This window comes from Schistocerca serialis, chromosome 7 (genome assembly GCF_023864345.2).
Source record: "Schistocerca serialis cubense isolate TAMUIC-IGC-003099 chromosome 7, iqSchSeri2.2, whole genome shotgun sequence".
Lineage (NCBI taxonomy): Eukaryota > Metazoa > Arthropoda > Insecta > Orthoptera > Acrididae > Schistocerca > Schistocerca serialis.
Genome location: NC_064644.1, coordinates 472,230,319 through 472,253,755, shown reverse-complemented (window position 1 = coordinate 472,253,755; position 23,437 = coordinate 472,230,319). Strand labels below are relative to the sequence as shown.

Here is a 23,437-nt window from a genome sequence, read left to right as displayed (position 1 = left end):
ACGCAGCTGTTAGTTCTATGTGGGGCAGTCAGTTTCGACTGTCTAGCTTCACCATTAGCTAGTTGCTGTTCGATCTGATGGTAGCAGGACATGAGATGGTGCCACCAAGATGGGACCACATTCTCTGTGACAGCATCTAGTATCTGGCCATCGCCAAGCGCCTACACTCTAGCGCCATACAGCCTGGCCGTGCGGTTAAAGGCGCTGCAGTCTGGAACCGCAAGACCGCTACGGTCGCAGGTTCGAATCCTGCCTCGGGCATGGATGTTTGTGATGTCCTTAGGTTAGTTAGGTTTAACTCGTTCTGAGTTCTAGGGGACTAATGACCTCAGCGGTTGAGTCCCATAGTGCTCAGAGCCATTTGAACCATACAGCCTGACCGACCGTTGGGAGCGGCTAGCTGTCCAACTCAACGGCCTGCACCTGCTGCAAGCCTGATGTCAGTCTCGCATCTGCAAGAGTAGAAGAGGAGCTGCCATCACGTTGAAGCGCGCTCTTCAGACACCCATTCATAGCCCAACTATTCCACCGACCCATCCCATTGACCGACGCGTCCGACTGTGTGTGGACACTGCCGACTGCTTGCCAGACACTACCTGCCTGCACTTTCAGATTGTGGGCTGGCAGGTAGCATTCAGGCCTAGTGGGTAGAGGTCTGCCAGTCGAGTCGATAGACCCGATCACAGACTCATCATCACAAACAGGCGAACGGGTCTGCACAAAAGGATGTTGCCACAACAACCGTCATGTTGATTTTGGTTGGCAGACTTGTCCGCCTTCGTATGGGCGAAGAGTCTGCGGTGTGGTCAGGGTCTGTCGGCTTGACTGGTGAACTTCTGCCTGCTACCCCCGATTGTTATCTGCCAGCCCATACTCCGTCAGCGCAGGCAGGTAGGGTCCGCTGAGCAGCCACTGGTGTCCACACACAGTTGGATGGGTTGGCAGACCAATTAGGCTATGAATGGCTGCCTCCCTGCATACTCGCACAGTTTGGGTGTCTATGTGCGCCAGCAAGTCTCTGCCATCACCATCTGTACGAGCATCTTAGTGAACAAGGAGTGTTATTGCTGATTGAGCTCTTCTGATTCCTCAACCACCAGGGAGCTGGTAGTGCGTAACCCATCGTCCTGCACACGCCGTCGTCAGACAGCCATCCTGGCACTTAACGGTGTTTGCGGTCCCGACACTTTTACACAATGTAGTAAAAACAAATACTGTGAATTGGAGAAAATGATGAAGATGTACACATATATGCATACGCTGACGACATAGCCTAAGTTCAACAGATATACAGAAGCTGCAGAAAATCATTGATAAAAGAGACAAATGGTACAGTGAACACGAACTACACATAAATATAACAAAGACGGAAATGGTGATTTTCAGAAAAGGAGTGAAAAAACCCAAGAATGCGGAAATCAACATCGGGGGGCAAAAAATAAAAATCTCATCAGACTTTAAATACCTAGGGGTGACATTGCAACCAACAGCCAAATGCTTCACAAAACATACAACAGAACGTGCAGCCCCAAACAATAATAGCAATACAGGACATCAAAAACATCCGCCTACTCAGTCTAAAAACGCCCAAGAAATTATTCAACGCAACAATCTTGCCAATCCTGGCCTATGTGATGGAGGTTATATGGGACCATCTGACAGAAAAAAATCTAGAAACACTAGAAAAGGTAAAATCGACTTATCTAAAAAGAGCACTAGGTCTCTCAAAGACAACAAGATCTAGACTAGTGTACCTGCTAGCGAGAGAGACATTCCTAATTGAAGACATCAAACCTATATATGATGCCACACCCCAGGGCTTCCAGAAATCATGGAGGACAAACGAGAAAAAGTGTGGCCAGTGTTCTATGGCACCGAAGCAATGACGAACCGCTCATGGACAACACCAAACTTCGAACTGCGACACGTCGTAGCTAGATTTAGAATTCACGGCTTTCATCATCTAATTTGCAAGAACAAAACTTATCACGACCCAACCACAACATGTGTATGTGAACTGTGTAACGAAGCCTGTGAATGATATCACATAGAACTGTGCAGTAAAAGAGTGAAATCGATAAATGAATATGCAAAAATGTAAAATGTAAGTGTAAGTAACTATATGGCTGCAATTTTATTAAATGAAAAAAAAAAACAGATATCACTTAAAATAAAGGCAATCTGTTCGAAAGTGCACATTTTGACATCAAAATCTGCAGCTGGGTAACACCAAGTACTATGTTACTCCACCCCATGCGTTGCCACGCTACAGTTTTGAGAGGTGTTGACAGTCCCTTAGCTGAGCGCTCTCAATCCGATTCACTTGAGCACACACCGCGAACTATTCCTTATGACCGATTCATGCCTCTAGGAGGAAAGTGTTCACATGGTGGATCTGGTGTGATTGTACTTCATCGTCTTGAAAGACGAACCTATTGCTGAATGGGTGGGGGGGCTGTACAATACATTATAGGATCCTTCCCGATACTTCATATTTATCAAATTAAGAACTATCAGAGGCGCCTGACGTCCGAACGTATCACTGGCCCAAAACATGACTGGCCCACCTCCTTGCCGAGCCTGTGGGACTCTGTCCCTGACGCTTTCATTGGTACCAGGCCGTCTTATCTCTTTTCTACAAGGCGTCATGAAAATATCCCACTCACTCTGCTTGAGTTGCACTGGAAACGCAAGTTTACTCTTACAAGGGGAGGCCGCTAATTGTGAAATTCAGATTCGATTCATATTGCGCATAATAAAAGCTCATGGCCAGAGGTGTAATGTGGCAAAGCACCAAGATGCACTTCTCAGCCGTTGTCGAGAAAATCGACAGTTACAAGAAACCGTTGCGGTGAAATACGCTCTACGGTTAGCGGTTAGTTGTTTTCCACAGCTTCGTGGCGCAGCGGTAAGCGCTCGGGTTCGTAATCCGAAGGTCGCCGGATCGAATCTCGCGCCATGCAACTTTTTTTATTATTTGTTTTTTGTAATTCAAATGTACACACACACACACACACACACACACACACACACACACACACACACACACAAACTACTAATGAATTGCTTATGCATGTTGGTGAAGGCGGATCGCTCTCCAATTGTTCCGCCTCCATTTTTCCGCTTGTTTAACAGGGTGTACCAAAGCTCTCACGCACGCACTGATTTTCGACGATGTTATAAGTTGCGCTAGGGACCGCATCTACCTTCTTTCGAAGTTAGCAGGCAACTACGCTGTTATGCGGCGGCTAGTTTCGGCCCATTCAACATCTGTCCTTCAAGTGTAACGAGCGAGTAACGGAGTTTATATTTCATACCTTCCACAGCAAATTTGTGTTCGTGGCGTCTCTATTCTAATTCGAACGTTTGACTTACACTATACGTATTCGTTTCGGAATATCGTTTCTACGTCTTCCGTTAACTATACGTGGTAAACATTATGAAGACAATTAATAACATTTGTGAAATACAACTTTGTTTGCGGAAAACATGATGATGTTCGAAGTCGCCAGTTCTTCCACGCATAATTGTTGCAACTGTGTGTGTGTGTGTGTGTGTGTGTGTGTGTGTGTGTGTGTGTGTGTGTGTGTGTGTGTGTGTGTGTATGTATATGCATTTGAATTTAAAAAAAATACTAAAAAACGGTTGCATGGAGCGAGATTCGATCCGGCGACCTTCGGATTACGAACCCGAGCGCTTACCGCTGCGCCACGACGCTGTGGAAAACAACTAATCGTAGAGCGTATTTAACCGCAACGGTTTCTTTTAACTGTCGATTTTCTCGACAACGACAGAGAAGTGCATCTTGGTGCTTTGCCACATTACACCTCTGGCCATGAGCTTTTATTATGTGCAGTATGAATCGAATCTGAATTTCACAATTGGCGGCCCCCCCTTGTTAGCTCCATTAGACAGTATCTGTACATAGCGGTTTCCTGAAGTCAAAAGTATGTTAATGAAGAGGTTTGCGTTGCAAAAAATACGCAAATCATGGTGGTATTTCAAACTTTTTGAGCAGTTTTATTTGTCTACTTTATGCACAGCTATCTTGGCTATGGCTTTCAGGTGCGTGGATATCCATACACTCAGGCTGTTGTACCACGTGATCAACAGTTGTGCCTATCTGTACTTGATATTAACGCTCTTTTCTGAACAGCGCAGCGGAAACAGTATTCCTCAGCCCATCACGCAGAGTTTCTCCTATAGATTTGAGTAAGGTGAGGAGTGTGTTATCTTCACATAATGCAGGCTGCTTGGAACCTGCTTGATAAATGTTGCTAATACACGTACATGCTGGATTTGTAATTGATCATGTGTGACTTCTGATTTCTTTTAGAGGTAATATTTTCATAAGGAAATGACAAACACAACAAACCTCGCTGTTTACGTAGTTTTTTTTGGAGATATTAGTAAAACGTAGCATTTTCTCGCTTTTTAGAACACGGACATATATTGAAGTCAGCTGTGATTCTCTGAAGATAGAAGAGCGTCTGGGATCCGCGCATACCTGGAGGGAGCATTTAGGTCTTAATGATTCACTACTCTGGCCTGCTACGCAATTGTGTTACGTATTCAGATGCTTTATGTAGCTACATTCTGACATTTTTTTGTTGCAGGTCTATCCAAACCTCCTCTGCAGGCTCATCTCGGCTTAAGTAAGTGCAGAGAATAGCTAGTCACACAAAATTCCTAATAGTATACGTACCTTCTATGCTCTTCTTATGATTAAGAACATTTAAGTAATCTTTAAATTGAAAATTAAAATATCCACTTAAAATGTAAGTTACTCTAGTCTTGTTTATTCATATGAAAGCGACATTGCAGTTCATATAAATCAGTGGTAGAAGAACATCAAGGGCCACATCAGATAGGCAAGTGAGAGGTGCCACATATGGGCTTGATACATGTTTAAGAAACCGTACTAGTACGTATAGTTTACTCCCTTACATCTTAAAAGGGAAGTGCATTATCTCGAACGCTCCGAACCGTACAAGAATGTGCTTACAATATAAATCGCTCACCCCAAAAAGAGTCGTATAAGTAATTCGCATGCAAAACTACGCATCTTACCACAAGAGTCATTTAATGATCACCTGTTCAAGATATATTAGAGAAGAATTTTAGTTAAATGGATGTTTTCCGTGCAAGGATGTTATGTTTAAGATATTGCCATCGAAGTCAAAATATTGCCAACTCTTGATGTTTACTTCTTTAGGTAATATAATCTCTACATGACAAGGATTGTTGATTTTGTAAGAATATAATGTGAAAACCCACAAGTAAAATTACACGAATATTTCATCATCAGACTCCACTGCGTGCTACAGAATCAACTTTCTGCACTCAGGTAGAAGCCTAAGTTACAGTATCAAATTACACTGACATCCAGACCTTAAGCTGCTTACAAACGTTGAAAAATATAAACGAGGACAGTTGAAAATGTGTGCCCCAACCGGTACTCGAAACCAAGATCTCCTGTTTACATGACAGACGCTCTATCTGACTGAGCCATCGAGGACACAGACGGTAGTGCGACTGCAGGGACTTATCTCTGGCACGCTTCCCGTGAGACCCACATTCCCAACTTACTGTCCACACACTACATTTGTAGTGCCCCTGCCCACTATACTCATTACTCGCGGCAGTCAATCTACCGATTCCCGTAAGAGTTTGAGCAATGTGAGTGCATCCGCACTGAAGTAGATCATTGGCCGCTAAGCCTTATCTATATGAAGATGGTATCTGTTCTTTCGGACATGTCCAAAAGAATAAATACCATCTTCGTATAACCGAGCGAGGTGGCGCAGTGGTTAGACACTGGACTCGCGTTCGGGAGGACGACGGTTCAATCCCGCGTCCGGCCATCCTGATTTAGGTTTTCCGTGATTTCCCTAAATCACTCCAGGCAAATGCTGGGATGGTTCCTCTAAAAGGGCACGGCCGACTTCCTTCCCCATCCTTCCCTAATCCGATGAGACCGATGACCACGCTGTCTGGTCTCCTTCCCCAAAACAACCAACCAACCAACCAATCCTCTTCGTATATTTATATATGTTACAGGATGGTTGGCAAGATGCTGCTTATGACATTGATATACCATTATGATCGTTTGAGAATGTTATTTGTGGGGCGTGTGATATTGGACTGCTTCACTGCAGAATTGACACTAAATTTGAAAAAAGTGACTTCAGTCAGATTGTTCTGTTCCACACTGCTGTGAAAACTTCACTGAAATCACACACCTGCACTTTGAAGACTAGATAAGTTTGCAACTCTGTTAGGTCAGTAGAAAAGGTTTGTTGTTCAGATAGCGTAATTATTTTCACAGAGGAAATCTAGCATTAAGTCATGACATTGAAACATGTGTGTCGGTCGGTGTGGCCGTGCGGTTCTAGGCGCTTCAGTCTGGAACCGCGTGACCGCTGCGGTCGCAGGATCGAATCCTGCCTCGGGCATGGATGTGTGTGATGTCCTTAGGTTAGTTAGGTTTAAGTAGTTCTAAGTTCTAGGGGACTGATGACCACAGATGTTAAGTCCCATAGTGCTCAGAGCCATTTTTTTTAAACATGTGTGTTGTTGGTCTTATTACACCGATATTTTGTTTATCTACGTTATCAAAGTTGTTCTCTTAGGTTCTGAATAGATGATTATTGAAATATCCGTCGTGTTAAGACGCAGAGTTTTGCATGCGAATGTCTCATACCACTGTTTTCAGTGTGAGCTGTTCAGATGCTAAGCACAGTTTCCTGCTGTTCTGAGCTTAGAGGTCACACAGTTCCCTTGTTAAAGTAATTCGATATTTCGAGACGAATGACATCCAGTTGAAGGAAACATATCGTGTGTTGGCGATGATGCACGGTCTCACGAAGAACAACCAGTAACAAGTCCATAGTGTCCGATGTAGTTAGGCTCATCAGGAAAAAAAGATTGACTTTGCTTGATACAGTGTAGGTATTTTGTATTTCTGGTGTAGGTACTGCACGAAAGTAATACTACGTCGACACGAGACTGTATATACAATTGCTAAGGAATTATTCGTCGCGACGCGTAAGTGCACAAACATTTTTCGACTCTCAACTGTTCCTTGGCGCTGTGACATGTTTCAACAAAGTGATCAGCTCAGTAGGAATGGATGAACATTGTTCAAATAACTTAAGGCTGTAATGCCTCTTCTCTTTTTTTGTATGTATTTTATACTGTTGCTGGAAAAGGAACTCTAAGTTTACCATATGATAAAAAATTTTGTAACTGAATTTCTTTTATTCCCGTCTGCGATCCCAATGTTTTTTGGTCTTACTTGTTAGACTACCGGTTTCGGTCGCCCCTGACCATCTTCAGATCTGCACTGAAACATGGGAATACCAGATACAAAAAGCGCATAGTCGAGATCTTAATAAAATATGCCACGACGAAAAGTAATAATTTCATATAAGTGGAAAGCATGCGCATTAAAACATGTCGAGGCATACTTGTTTTAAAACATATCCAAATACCCTAAGAAACCATACATTGTCAAAACGTGTACACAGGACCAGATCAGGACCCGTAGAGTGCAGCAGTACTCTATCAGAGGACGAAGAAACGTAGTGTAGGCGGTCTCTTTAGTAGACCTGTTGCGTCTTTAGATGTTCTGGCCTTTAGTAGCCCGCCGCGCGTTGTGGCCGCGCGGTTAGAGGCGTCATGTCACTGACTGCGCGGCCCCTCCCGCCGGAGGTTCGAGTCCTCCCTCGGGCATGGGTGTGTGTTGTTGTTGTTAGTGGAAGTTAGTTTAAGTAGTGTGTAAGTCTATGGACCGATGACCTCAGCAGTTTGGTCCCTTAGGAATTCACACACACCTGTCGCATCTTCTAAATGTTCTTTGGTTTGCCTTCCCTACAAGATTATCTACGTATCGTAACGACTTAAATTGTTCGTAATTATAATTCCTAGGTATTTACTCGAATTTGCAGACTTCAGATCCGTGTGATTTATTGTGTGATCTAAATTAAAGGATTTCTTCCTGTGCTAATGTGAATGACCTCACACTCTCCCTTACCGAGAGGCAATTGCCACTTTTCGCACCATTCAGATATCGCATCTAAGTCATTTTGCAATCGGTTTTGTTCTTCTAATAGCTTTACTAGGCGGTAAATGAAAGCATCATCTGCAAACCATGTAAGAGGGGTTCTAAGATTACCTCCTAAATCGTTTATTTAGATTAGGAACAGCAAAGGGCTTATAAAACTTCTTTAGGGAAAGCTGGATGTCAGTTCTCCTTTACTCGATGATTTTCCGTCGACTAAGACGCTCTATGACCTTACTCAGAAGAAATCACGAATCATGTCGCGCAACTGAAGTACTCCATCTGCACGCAATTTGTTTAGAAGTCTCTTATGAAGAAATCTAGAAATATGGAATCAATTTTAGATCCCCTGTCGACAGAACTCATCACTTGGTGCGGATAAAAAGCTACTTGTGTTCCACAAGAACGATATTTTCTGAATCTGTGCTGACTGTATGTCAGTAGACCGTTACCTGCAAGGTAATTCATAATGTTCGAACACATTATATGTTCCATAATCTTACTGCAAATCGACGTTAGTGATATGGATCTGTAATTCAACGGATTATTCCAATTCCCTTCCCTGAGTTGATGTGACCTGTGCAAGTTTCCAGTCTTTTGGTACAGTTCTTTCGTCGAGCGAGCGGTTATATTTGACTTCTAAGTATGGTGCTATTGCATCAACATACTCTGAAAGGACCCTTACTGATATGCTACCAGGACCGGAAGACTTAGATTTTGTTAAGTGCTTCAAGCTGCTTCGCTACACCAAAGACATCTACTTTTAAGTTAGTCATGTTGACAGTCGTTCTCGATTCGATTTGTGGAATATTTACTTATTGTTCTTTGGTGAAGCAATTTCGGAAAACTGTGTTCAGTAATTCTCTTTAGTGGCACTGTCGTCAGTAATACGAGTATTACCACTGGTATTGCGCAGTGAAGGTACTGATTGTGCCTTGCCGCTGGTGTACTTCACATTCTACCAGAACCCCTTTGTATTTTCTGTCAGGTATCGAGACAGAGTTCCGTTGTGGAAGGCTTTAAAAGCGTTTCGCATTGAAGTCCGTACTAAGTTTCCAACTTCAGTAAACCTTTGGCAGTTCTGAAGATTTTGTGTCCTCTTTTTTAAAAAAATTGTCATACTTTTTTTCGTTTCTTCTGCAACAGTGTTCTCACCTGTTTTGTGTGCCTTGGGGGATCAGTACCGTCTTTTATTAACTTATTTCGTATAAATCTCTCAACTGCCTCAGATACTATTTCTTTGAATTTAACCCATATCTTGTCTACACTTACATAGTTAGTTGGGGAGAGTGGAAGCTGTCTCTTAGGAAGGCGTCAAGCGAATTTTTGTCTGACCTTTTAAATAGGTATATTTTGCCTTTACTTTTGGTGGATTTGTTATTGTTGTGGTTTGTCTCACTTCTACAATCTAGTGATTACTAATTCCTATATATGTCAGGATGTTCCCTATTTGCTAAGAAGTTTTCGCAATCATTTACTTTTCGACTCTGAAAGCACAGACACACACAAACACATCATCACGAATCCAGTCACTACTCCGATGGGACCGATGACCTCGCTGTCTGGTCCCGCTTTATATATATATATATATATATATATATATATATATATATATATATATATATATATATATATAAAGCGAGACGGCCAAATTGTACTGGAAGAGTCTAATACACTCATTTACGGCAGAGGAAATGCCTTTGCACGTAACTCTCGCACTGAGGTGACAAAAGTCATGGGTTATGTCCGTCGGACCTCCTTTTGCCTGGTGTAGTGCAGAAACTCGACGTCGCATGGACTCAGCAAGTCGATGGAAGTCCACAGCAGAAATCTGTAGCCATGCTGCCTATATAGCTGTTCATAATTTCCGTTGGATTGGGGAAGGGTGGGGAGGGAAGTCGGCCGTGCTATTTCAAAGGAACGATCGCGCCATTTGCCTGAAGCGATCTGGGGAAATCACGGAAAACCTAAATCAGGATGGCCGACGCGGGTTTGAACCGTCCTCCTTCCGGATGCGAGTCCAGTAATGTAGATGCGCACCACGCTCGAACTCTTACGGGAATCGGCGAAATGTCGCGGGTAATAAGGATATGTGCTAGTGCACTACATTAGTAGTGTGTGGATAAGTTGAGAATTTGGGTGTGACCGGAGGCGTGCTAGGGTAGTCCGGGCAGTTGTAAGGACCACTGTTTCCACATGGCTTAGTGGCCAGAGCATCTGCCTAGTAAGCAGGAGACCCGCGTTCGAATCCCAGTCCTGCACAAATTTTCATCTTTTCCCATTGATTTCAGTCAATCCCTGCTTGCAGCCAGTGTCTGTAATTCCTTTGTGTCTTAATTCGAAATGGCTGCTGGATGAAAATGCTGTCTGTTCTTTAGGATTTGTCCGAAAGAACAGACGCCACTTACACATGTATCAGAATACTTAGGGATTACAATTACGAGTAACTTAAATTGGAACGACCAGATAGGTAATGTTGTGGGTAAAGCAAGCCAAAGAGTGCGATTTTTTGTTCGAACACTTAGGAAGTGAAAGAGGTCTACCAAGACCACTTGCATCGCACTTCTTCCTCCTCTTCTAGAGTACAGCAGTATGGGGTGGGATCCGCTTCAGATGGAACTGACGGGGTAGCTCGTTTGTACTATCGCGAAATATGGGAGAGAATGCCAAAGACATGATACGTGGATTTGGTTCGCAATCATTAAAACAAAGGCCTTTAGGCAGGATTTTCTCGTGAAATTTCAATCACCGACTTTCTCCTCCGTGTTGCCGCCCACCCACATTGGAAGCGATGAACCCTCTGCCAGGCTCTTAATTGTGAATGGCAGAGTAATCATGAAGATGTAGATGTATCGATAACTGCTGGAGTTACGTGGAACTACATGCAATGAACAGTTTAAACGAGCTTTAAAAGTTTTCTTTAAAATAATGAAAATAATAGTGAAAATTATTTTTTAAATAATTTAAAAATTGACTGATGTACTCTTTCTGATTGTAAGCTCTGAGCTGTAAGAAGAAATGAACTGTCGTAATGTAAATGCAAAGCTGCATTGCAATAATAATTAATTATCGTAATGAAAAGGTGAGTGTTTCATACTGTAAAATTTATCAATCTGACTGCAAGAATTTTGAACAGTATAAACTGCCTGAATAATGAACTTTGACATGAAACCTAGAGTAATTGGTTTTACAAAATTGATCACAAAAACTGTCTCTGAATGACATAAGTTGGCCCTAATAGAATAAATAAAAAACGAAATATCTTCTCCTTACCTATATTCTGCGCGAATCTGGATAACGTGTTGCAGTACTGCTCTGTCTTGCGCACATCTATGCTAAAGCTACAAATTATTGCATATACACAGAAACACTCGAGAGGGGCAATGAATTCCATGTTAATTGCAAATCGAACTGTTTTTCGAACGCACTTGGTTGCGTGATCCATTAAAAATTGTAAGAGAAAGGCTGGTAAGAAAATGAAATATGCGCACAAATGGCAACACTAAGGTTTTTGTATACAGTGAAAAAGTGCTCAAGGCAGATTATAAATTTAATGAACTTCTTAACATCCAAACAATACACTTTCCTATCTCTCTAATCTAGCAACTCTCAGTACAATAACCAAGTTAGTCCGAGGACTCAGCAATACTAAAAGAAAACGCGACATCATTATAACATTTACCCGATATTCCATTAGACTTCCTCCTTCACAAAAAATTCATTGATAAATTGAGACTCTAAATTGGAAATATAATATTGCCATTGCTTCCATACTCCAACACAGCTTAGCATTGTCTCGCTCACTCTGACACAGCTAAACTTTGACTGCTCTCTCTGCCAAAGCCAAACACTGTCTGCTCCACTGCGCCCTCGCGCACATCAGAGACACTAACTTAACTTCTGCGATACAGATTTACAACATCTCTGCTCGCTTACAATCGATTCAGATACCAAAATTATGCATGAAACCTATCAGTATAAACGTCAGATGAAGACCTCTTGCGATAAGTGGCTGGAGGAACTTCACCGCCAAAGGGCCACTTGTACCCTCTGACACGCCGTACCAAGAAAAGAATAATAAAACAATCTACCAGTCGATTAATAAGATTATATTATCAATCATACACATTACATAAACAGAGAATGATAATCAGGCACGAGAGTAATGACGGGCAAGATAAGAAAATGAAGCAAATACGTAATGCAATTTATACTCATTAACGGCAGGTTAGGATATACAGAAGTGATACGTTCAGTGACTAATGTAATACCTTGTCAAACAAAGGGAAGTTGACACTGATTACAAAATCGATCTGCCTGTTGAGTGGTCTCGCTGGCTTACGTTTTTTTCTTTCCCTTGCAAATCCCAAGCTCTTCAATTAAATTGAGAACACAATCTTTTCCCGCCCTGTGGAGAATACCCGTACTGTTCACAATAATTCCTATAGCTTGGTGGATTTGTGCTAGGCCTTACATTAAAAGAGCGGCCGGTTTTGCCGATATAATATTTATCAAAATCATTATAGTCAGTCCTGTGTACAAGCCATTAAATTTGTCATATGCAATATGGGCCTGTTATGTTTTACGCGAAGCTTTAGGGTGTTGTAAACCTGGAAACTACATTACCTCTAACCTTAGATTTTCTGAAACTTTTCTCTATTTTCTGAGACATATTGCCGTGAAATTTCATTGGAATGGTTTACATTCTATTCTGTTTTCTGGGTGTATATTTGTTATTTATCTTTTGTTTCTTTAGTCTGTTGTATCGACGGATAACATCATTTGCAGAAAAACGATTGGATATTGGAATTTGCTTTAAAATACTAAGTTTTTTACGTATTTCACTGTCGGCTACAGATAAACGAAAGGGGCGGTGAATCACTGACGTGAAAATTTTTTTTTTTTTTAATATCGTGATGGATGGCATGAACTTGCGTTGACAATAATATCGGTACACGTAGATGTTCTGAAAATGGAACATTTCTATAGAAATAGCGTGACGTGTAACACCACACCACCTCTAGCCGTGATAGTGGCTTCTATTCGGCAAGGAAGACAGTGCACAAATTTCGTCGGGCAAGCCATATCTACCTGAAGCCACCCGTAGATGATTATATCCCGTAGAGCTATCAGACTGCAGGAATGGTGATGCTACATTCCACTCACTGATCCATTGTCCCTGACGTTATCTGTGGCACTATGAGGGGCGTTCGGTAATTGATAAATCACATTTTTTTATGGGCCAAATTCATTTGTGAAAAAGCAGAATTTGTTGTGGGACTCGTGAAATATTTCCGCTTCAGCTCTTGTAATTTCATACAGTTGTCATAGGTGGCGACACTATGCGTAACCTTCAAAATGACGTCTGTAACGGAGATGCGTACCAGTCAGAGAGCTGTTACTGAGTTTCTTTTGGTGAAAAACCAGAGCATCGCAGATATTCATAGGCTCGTACAGAATGTCTATGGAGGCTTGGCAGTCAACAAAAGCACGGTTAGCCGTTCTGCGATACGTCTGTCATCACGGCAAACCTGTCAGATCTCCCGCGTGCCGGTCAGCCGCACACAGCTGTGTTTGCTGCAATGTTGGAACGTGCGGACACTCTCATTGGAGGTGATCGACGGATACAAACGAACTACTCTTCCTCAGTGACAGGGCAAAAATTCACACTAGTTGCGGCACCCGAGAGGAGCTCACAAAGCTTAGTTGCACTGTTCTTTCTCATCCAACCCTACAGCTTGGATCTCGCACCTTCTGACGTTCATCTGTGTGACCCAACTAAGAACGCACTCAGGGAGCAGTACATTGGTGATGAGGAAGTTATTGATGCAGCAAGACGTCGAACAGTAGAATGGCAACATGAGGGTTTACAGGCCCTCCTAGTAAGGTGGCGTTCGGCCGTCCTATTGAACGGAGATTATATTGAAAAATGGTGTTTCATGTGGCCAAAAAGGTGGGGAATAATATGGTGCATTGGATCATGAATAAAACCAACCTGCATTCAGAAAAAAATATATTGTAGTACTTACTGAACGCCCCTCAAAAAATAGGGGGATTTAGCGAGCCACTCGAGGGCGGTAGACTGCCTGAGTGTTCGTGAAACCAGTAATGTGTGCGTGCGATCATGTGAACACAATTGTTACCTTTGAAGACGGGAGCGTCCACAGCAGAATCATCATGATGTAGAACAAAAGGCAACACTTGGTCACCGTACATGTTGAGGTAAACAGAGTGATAAATTTTCATGATAACCTGAATCAGCCTACCCCAATCATGACACGCAGATTACCTCCAAAACACCACAGAAACGCCTCTGATGTCAACCACTTCCTCCACACACTGCCGCTTAAATGCCTTATATGGCCCTCGGAGTACTCACCGCCTCACGCCATTTGACAAGAGACGACATCACGACACGTTGGACCAACTACACGCCACCTGTCTGTTACTGCCTAGTGTCTATATTGTCTGATCCATTAACGACTTGCCGCTTTGTGTACCACAGTGAGCAATGACGTTTTGCGAAGTATCCGACTCCATATGTTAGTTGCATGAAATCCATATGTTAGTTGCATGAAATTTCCTTCAGTGTTCGGCGTAGAAAGACGTCCTGTAACGTACAATATTTCGTAGATCCTCTCTGTTTCCTCAAACCTCCAGTGTACACAGTTCTCAGGCGTCACTTACACGCTCTTTCCTCTTTTTCGCAACTGCAAGTAGCCTAGGCGCTTTACCCTGTAATATTGGATGCCTCCTTAACGACGAGGCAATTTTCTAGGATAGCCTACGGCTGTGCGTCTGAGAAGGATTTTATTATTGTACTATCGAGCTTCGAATATTGATAAAACAGTTGCTTTTACATCGTCTGACGTAGATCGTAATAGGAGTAAGCAAACCTAATGCCGTTAACTATAAACACACATACTCTACATGCCTCCCTAAAACGACGTATTAAGTCATCAACATTTGACTTGTAGTAACACAGTTCCTCCAACACTATAATTGCTACAGCTCCATTAACTTTGTTGCCGTAGAGCGTTGATGCTAGTTCTTCGATTCTCTCGTCCGAATCCGGTACTAGGAACGCAAGTCTCAAGGAGTGAGAATAATACCTGATACTGTCCCAATTTGCATATACACCAACGCAGACATTAGCTGTGATACAAAACTTTATTCAGAGTATTATTTTCCCTTTCCTCTTACTAAACGTTAGATAGACATAGGAGTTTTGGTGCGTGTATCAGAACCTAAAGCAGATGATAATACTCAAGCAGAAGTAAAACATTTCTCATCTGTGGTTAAAAATGTTTTATACAGGGTGGCGCACGAAATGTGTTACCATTTTGTTTTTGAATATAAACTTTATTGTCAATACAATCTGAAAGGAACATATACTACAATGAAGAGCCGTCCATGGAGATTTGTTCTAACTCAGCACATCCTCAATATGTCCACCATTTCGTTTCCTAACTTCCTTCAAACGAACACTGAAGTTAGTGATTACCCTACGGCACATGTCTTCCGTAATTTCACTGCAAGCTTGAAGAATAAGTCTTCTAAGCTCCATTAAATCACGTGGACGTTCCGGGAAAATTTTTTCCTTTAGGTACCCCCAAAGAAAAAAGTCACATGGATTGAGGTCTGGACTATTGGAGGGCGGGGGCAATTTTGTCCGTCATTGAAGCGACAGCGACCTGGAAACCTGAGTGAAATGATCCGCATGTCTAAATGCTCGTGTAAAAACTCCAACACAGTGTTTGCAGTATGTGGCCTTGCTCCATCTCGCATGAACCACTGCTTGTTGAAGGGCAAGGCAGTAGCAAGAAGCTGTGGAATGAAGCTATTGCGAAGCATGCTCAAATAACGCTCGCTGTTAAGAAAAAGGGTCCAATTAGACCGTGACTGGAAATTGCTGCCCACGCTGTAATCCTCGGAGCATAATGTTGTGGTTCATGAAGCACTTGTGGGTTTTCAGTGGCCCAAAAGTGTACATTTTGTTTGTTAACCACACTGTCTAAATGAAAATGCCCCTCGTCTGAAAATCAAACGTTGTTGAGAGTTTCTTCCCTATCCTCCGCCTACTGAGCAAACAGTAATCTGCTGCTTGTGTTCTTCAGTGAGCTTCTGTGCACAGATCATCTTGTATGGGTACATATGGAGGTCACTTTTAAGAATGCGTTGAACGGAGCGTCTGGATATTCCCAGTTGCACTGCTGCCTTTGTGCACGATTTCCCGGGACTTCTCTGTACAGCAACTCGTACAGCTTCAATATTCTCCGGCGAACAAACAGGCTTAGGCCGAGGTCGCTTCACTTCCAATACTGTTCCTTCCTGTACAAATTTATCGTACAGCCTGTGGATGGTCTTCTTGCAAGAGACCCATCGTGTGTTAAACTGTTGTCGAAAACGCCTCTGAGTCACAACAAGGCTTTTAGATTCATGAAAAAGTAACACAATTGCTGATCGTTGCTGTGTCGTCAGTCTTCCATTGTCAGCCATTGCTGCTTACTAGTCTCCTAGCGGCAGTATCGTGAATTACACGTCATTTCGTAACTCATTTGTTTTTCCAAGCTCTGCTGTTACTGCTGTAGAGGTCACAGTGGGATATCTAATGTGTGTCGTAAGTTATGAAAGAAACAATTGGTAACACGTTTCGTACGGCACCCTGTATCTAACGTTTCCTAAGCATCAAGTGACAATACTTCCTCTTGAAACGCTTCCCAGTCCGGAATAAACTTAGCCCTCGACCAGTTCGATACCATAAACGGATCCGTATAATCAAGCTTTCTCGTACGTGGAGCACACCTACGCAAACGAACATTAAATGACATAGCTGACTCATTGCAATTAGTAAAAGGCTCTGCATCGCAACTGCATTCAGTGGTAGCAGCATTTTACGGTCTTTTTTACTGCCAGCTTACCAATGAGTCATTATGTCAAAATAGTGCTGGGGCTCGGCAGTAGTGCGTGCCGTCTGCGTTACCTCACTTACGACTTCGACATAGAAATTCTAGACGACCGAGTGCAATGCTCGCTGTACATTCATTTAAATTAATTAATCAAAATATTCGAAGCGTAAGCACCTGTATTGCAACGGAAATACCGTCACAGTGAGACAACAAATGAGATATGCAAGTAACTAATTCTAGACGAGCGAGAGCAATGCTCGCTGTACATTAATTTAAATTAATTAATCAAAATACCCGAAGCGTGGGCACCTGTATTGCAACGGAAATACCGTCACAGTGAGACAACAAATTAGATATGCAAATAACTAATAGTATTTATTATTTACGAGTCGCCTATTTAGGATTAGTTGTAGGTCAATCGGGTTTATAACTGCAACGCTAGAATGCACTGAATAATATCGGTTGACGGTGGACAAAGTTCTACATGAACCAAAGAAAATGATTACTAAGCAGTTCCTATTATGAAAATAACAAGTTCTTTGAACATTAACGCCAAAAACTGGCTCACTAGAAGCTTATTTGTATCTTAAGATACCTCTAAGACCTTGCAGCATACGACATATCTAATTCAAGACTGCTTGGGAAGCGCAGCAAACTTTCGTAATCTGCACAGCTCGCAAATGCAAAGTAATCGCGTGCAAAACTCGCGAAATAAGATAAGTAATCAAGCAACCGAAGCTGCGCTGCAAATCCTGCAAGTTGTGAGCTGCTCAGATAATGGACAGCGCTAGTTCCGAAATCTGAAACTTATTCAGAACTCAGCGATCATGTGCCCCAACGCACAAGTCAGCACTGAGTGCAAAATGGCTGAGATGGCGGCCGAGAACAGCTTCCACCAATGTCAGGACGCGTCCAGACGACGCCTCCATGGCAAGTCCCCGAAACAGAATCGTCGTCGCCTCCTAACACTCTAACTCTTGAAAAATTCAGTCTGGAGGGCACGATCTCAAGGTAGTGCCAGATTGACCAGCGTGAATTTCGCTTTCTTCTCCAGAGTACAAGGAAACCCTGCACAAATTTACCATTCTTGTCTCAGTGAATGCGTTTTATTATGCATAATGTTGGTATTGACTCGTAGCCAGGCTCCGCTCATTGGCCAGTCCTTCGCGCCAAAACACGCTTTTGGGAAAGATTCACATGACTGTAACACCAGATTTTGGGGGAAAGGCAACGAGTTTTTCCACGGTTGGCTAGCGGCCCCATATCGTGTTGTTTTGCATTTTGTGTTCCTAAAGGTGAATTCGTCACACGTGGCACTTCTCTGGTGGCTAGTCGACAACTCCTTTCAAAGGAGGAAACCGCAATTCGTAGCCGAAATGAACGGCCACTGGCCCGCTCGCTTTCCACCGAGGCAAACTGAAACCTTCCTCCGAAGCTAGTCATCGTCTCAGACGCTCCTGTCTGTGATGCAGCGTCAAGGGTAACCGCAGCCATGGTCTCCGAGCTGATAGTCCATGCTGCTGCGTACGTCGTCGAACTGTTCGTGCAGATGTACACCATCTCAGACGCTCCTGTCTGTGATGCAGCGTCAAGGGTAACCGCAGCCATTGTCTCCGAGATGATAGTCCATGCTGCTGCGAACGTCGTCGAACTGTTCGTGCAGTTGGTTGTTGTCTTGCAAACGTCCCCATCTGTTGATTCAGGGATCGAGAGGTGGCTGCACGATCCGTTACAGCCATGCGGATAAGATGTCTGTCATCTCGACTGCTAGTGATACGAGGCCGTTGGGATCCAGCACGCCGTGGCGTATTACCCTCTTGAACCCACTGATTCCATATTCCGCTAACAGGCATTGGATCTCGACCAACGCGAGCAGCAATGTCGCGATACAATAAACCGCAATCGCGATAGGTTACAATCCAACCTTTATCAACGTCGGAAACGTGGTGGTACGCATTTCTCATCCTTACACGAGGCATCACAACTACGTTTCACCAGGCAACACCCGTCAACTGCTGTTTGTGTATGAGAAACCGGTTGGAAACTTTCCTCATGTCAGGACATTGTAGGTGTCGCAACAGGCGCCAACCTTGTGTGAAAGCTCTGAAAAGCAAATCATTTGCATATCACAGCATCTTCTCCCTGTCGGTTAAATTTCGCGTATGTAGTACTTCGTATTCGTGGTGTAGTAATTTTAATGGCCAGTAGTGTATATTCCAACGCGCAGAACACGAATATCACGATTAATATTGTTTCCTAGTTCAATTACAAGATAGGTTGTACTTAACTTTTCAGGTATATTGCTACCGGAATCAGCGGGATATATACATTAACTGTACTGATCTAGTTTATTCGCACCGTTTCTTTGCCGTTCTCGTGTGTGTGGGGTCTGGAGCGTCTGTTTGTAGCATCCAGCATAAATCAACCAACATAGCAGTAGTCAGCTATCCTGCCCAGCACAGTTCCAGGAAAGAAATGTCTTGGTGGAACACCTTTGCCGTGCTCACCACTGAATGCACCTTAATTCTACCGGAACACAACGAGGTGAGAGCAAAGGAAGTGCATCTTCAGGGTCATGTCACACCAGATACCTGTAATTTTCGGCTCTCCTGTTTCCTAAGAGTAAGGTTGTCAGTTTACGAAGACAGTGCAATGCATGCAGCTGATCAGGGGTTAGAGTGGACTTAAAGTGTGTGTCCTCAAACAGCTGGCGTATCTGTGTACCAATGAATTATCACCTTTGTAATCTTTCTGTGCTGAGTCGTGGAAGCTTCTTACACGAATATTGAAATGCTGTTTTATTCTTATGCACTGCCTCAAAAAATACTGTCATGAGTCCCAGCTTAATGCGTAGTGGTGGGAGGAAAGTTCAACAAAGGTTCTTCGTTAATACTTTTTGACACAGGCATCCATGGAGGCCATTTCCTGTGTATGTAGTGTTTTTCTGTTGCGTGACTCCCCCTCACACACGTAGCAGGAATACTTTGTGTAACCCACTTGCATGCCCAACAGCATCGCAATAACTTTGAAATCTCCACAACCAGTCATTCATACCTACTGTAGTCAATACAATTTACATCTGATTTCACCGTGGTATAACTTATTTAGCTAAGACAGCATATACGACAGGGATGGATGGTCTTTCATTACTATTGTTTAACAGTACTGCCTTCAAGCTTGTTTTTGAGCCATCTGTAAACAATCTACACTCGTCTTGTTTGTATGTAATGTTTGGGTCATCCAGCGAACCGTCAATTTCACTCCAGAATGTAATGTCGCCTAAAATGACACTCGTAAGTTTCTTTTTTCTGACGCTCCCAAAACACAGACACACCTGATGTGTCAATCACTGCTGCAGTCGTGCGGCCGAGAGTTTTTAGAGCTCGGCTTTACGCTTTGGAAGATGCAAATCGATAATCAGATTTTTTTAATTTAATCGTATGGCTAGGGCCCCCTATCGGGCAGACTATTCGCCAGGTGCCGGTCTTTCAGTTTGACGCCACTTCGGCGACCTGCAGTCGATGAGGATGATAGGGTGATGAGAACAGCACAACACTCAGTTCTTGGGCGGAGAAAATTCCCCGACCCAACCGGGAATCGAACCCGGGTCCAGAGGATTGACAGTCCGTCACGCAGACGATTCAGCTACCAGGGGCGGTCGATAATCAGATCACTGAGTTCACACTGTGTGATTTTGTGCGGTTCTCTAGACAACGATGTTGGTGTAAATGTATGATCAGTGTCACGTGTGGATGACAGCACTTTCTGGGCAATACGTGTCGGTTCGGCATCATCGGTATCACAGCTTGGTGGTAGAACATATGGGGGAACGGGAACTGACATTCCTTCGGCATGAGCCACAGAGCGAATGACAGATGGGATATCAGAATATTGAATATTCCTCTTCCTCTTGGGTGTTGACGCGTTTCCTCAAGGAAGGTACCACACAAAAATAGCAATCCGATGCATGATTTGCGGTTTCACGCCAAACACCAATCACACCAAACTTCATAGAGACTTTTTACCATGCGTGCAAGCATTCAGTGTAGACGAACATGAGATGCAACACAGATTTATCTTGTCAACAGCTCGACACTTTGCTTGTTTCATTGCTTTAGCCAGTACAGGATTTCTTGAACCACAAATAACATCTTCACAAAGTTGTAACTTGCGGAGCATTTGTGAGCGTGCACGAACGCAGTAACACAACTCTTCACCTTCAACACTTCACTTGACATACATTCACTGTCAACCCCCACGACACTCGTTCCAGTAAAAAATGAACTAATGTAGTACGAAACTGTGACAGACGACAATTAAAATCTCGTCTGTTGTCTGCATTCAATACTCACGTGACTGGATGGTGCGCACATGAGTCATTGTGTAAAACGGTGTTGCCAAATTGTACTGGAAGCGTCCACTACACTCATTTACGGCAGAGGAGCCATTATCACAATGCCTTTGCATATACACTCCTGGAAATTGAAATAAGAACACCGTGAATTCATTGTCCCAGGAAGGGGAAACTTTATTGACACATTCCAACACCGTGAATTCATTGTCCCAGGAAGGGGAAACTTTATTGACACATTCCTGGGGTCAGATACATCACATGATCACACTGACAGAACCACAGGCACATAGACACAGGCAACAGAGCATGCACAATGTCGGCACTAGTACAGTGTATATCCACCTTTCGCAAAATGCAGGCTGCTATTCTCCCATGGAGACGATCGTAGAGATGCTGTATGTAGTCCTGTGGAACGGCTTGCCATGCCATTTCCACCTGGCGACTCAGTTGGACCAGCGTTCGTGCTGGACGTGCAGACCGCGTGAGACGACGCTTCATCCAGTCCCAAACATGCTCAATGGGGGACAGATCCGGAGATCTTGCTGGCCAGGGTAGTTGACTTACACCTTCTAGAGCACGTTGGGTGGCACGGGATACATGCGGACGTGCATTGTCCTGTTGGAACAGCAAGTTCCCTTGCCGGTCTAGGAATGGTAGAACGATGGGTTCGATGACGGTTTGGATGTAACGTGCACTATTCAGTGTCCCCTCGACGATCACCAGTGGTGTACGGCCAGTGTAGGAGATCGCTCCCCACACCATGATGCCGGGTGTTGGCCCTGTGTGCCTCGGTCGTATGCAGTCCTGATTGTGGCGCTCACCTGCACGGCGCCAAACACGCATACGACCATCATTGGCACCAAGGCAGAAGCGACTCTCATCGCTGAAGACGACACGTCTCCATTCGTCCCTCCATTCACGCCTGTCGCGACACCACTGGAGGCGGGCTGCACGATGTTGGGGCGTGAGCGGAAGACGGCCTAACGGTGTGCGGGACCGTAGCCCAGCTTCATGGAGACGGTTGCGAATGGTCCTCGCCGATACCCCAGGAGCAACAGTGTCCCTAATTTGCTGGGAAGTGGCGGTGCGGTCCCCTACGGCACTGCGTAGGATCCTACGGTCTTGGCGTGCATCCGTGCGTCGCTGCGGTCCGGTCCCAGGTCGACGGGCACGTGCACCTTCCGCCGACCACTGGCGACAACATCGATTTACTGTGGAGACCTCACGCCCCACGTGTTGAGCAATTCGGCGGTACGTCCACCCGGCCTCCCGCATGCCCACTATACGCCCTCGCTCAAAGTCCGTCAACTGCACATACGGTTCACGTCCACGCTGTCGCGGCATGCTACCAGTGTTAAAGACTGCGATGGAGCTCCGTATGCCACGGCAAACTGGCTGACACTGACGGCGGCGGTGCACAAATGCTGCGCAGCTAGCGCCATTCGACGGCCAACACCGCGGTTCCTGGTGTGTCCGCTGTGCCTTGCGTGTGATCATTGCTTGTACAGCCCTCTCGCAGTGTCCGGAGCAAGTATGGTGGGTCTGACACACCGGTGTCAATGTGTTCTTTTTTCCATTTCCAGGAGTGTAGCTCTTACACTGCGGTGACAAAAGTCATGGGTTATCTCCTAATATCATACCGGACCTCCTCTTGCCTGGCGTAGTGCAGAAACTCGAAGTGGCATGGTCTCACCAAGCCACTGGAAGTCCCCAGTAGAAATGTTGAGCCACATTGCCTATATACCTGTTTATAGTTGCGAAAGCGCCGCCATCGCAGGATTTTGTGCACGAACTGACATCTCTATTATGTCCCGTAAGTATTCAGTGAGATTCATGTTGGACTACCTTTGTGGCCAAATCAGACTGAATTGTCCAGAATGTTCATCAAACCAATCGCGAACAACTGTGGCCCAGTCGCATGGCACATTGTCATTCATACAAATTCCATCCTTGTTTGGAAATATGAACTCCATGAATGGCTGCAGATGGTCACCAAGTAGCCAAACATAACCATTTGCAGTCAATGATCGGATAAATTGGACCGGAGGATCTAGTCCATTCCACGTAAAGACAGCCCACCCTATTATGGAGCCACCACCAGCTTGAACAGTG

At 44.1% G+C, this 23,437-nt stretch overlaps 1 protein-coding gene across 1 annotated transcript in view; it reads left to right on the top strand.

Annotated features, from left to right (window-relative positions):
* The window catches only part of LOC126413153 (uncharacterized), a 1,175,329-nt gene that overhangs the window by 568,350 nt on the left and 583,542 nt on the right, over positions 1 to 23,437 (top strand). Inside the window, exon 5 of the mRNA XM_050083048.1 lies at positions 4,617 to 4,655. Coding sequence (XP_049939005.1) covers positions 4,617 to 4,655 — 39 coding nt within the window. The remainder of the gene's footprint in view (positions 1 to 4,616; positions 4,656 to 23,437) is intronic.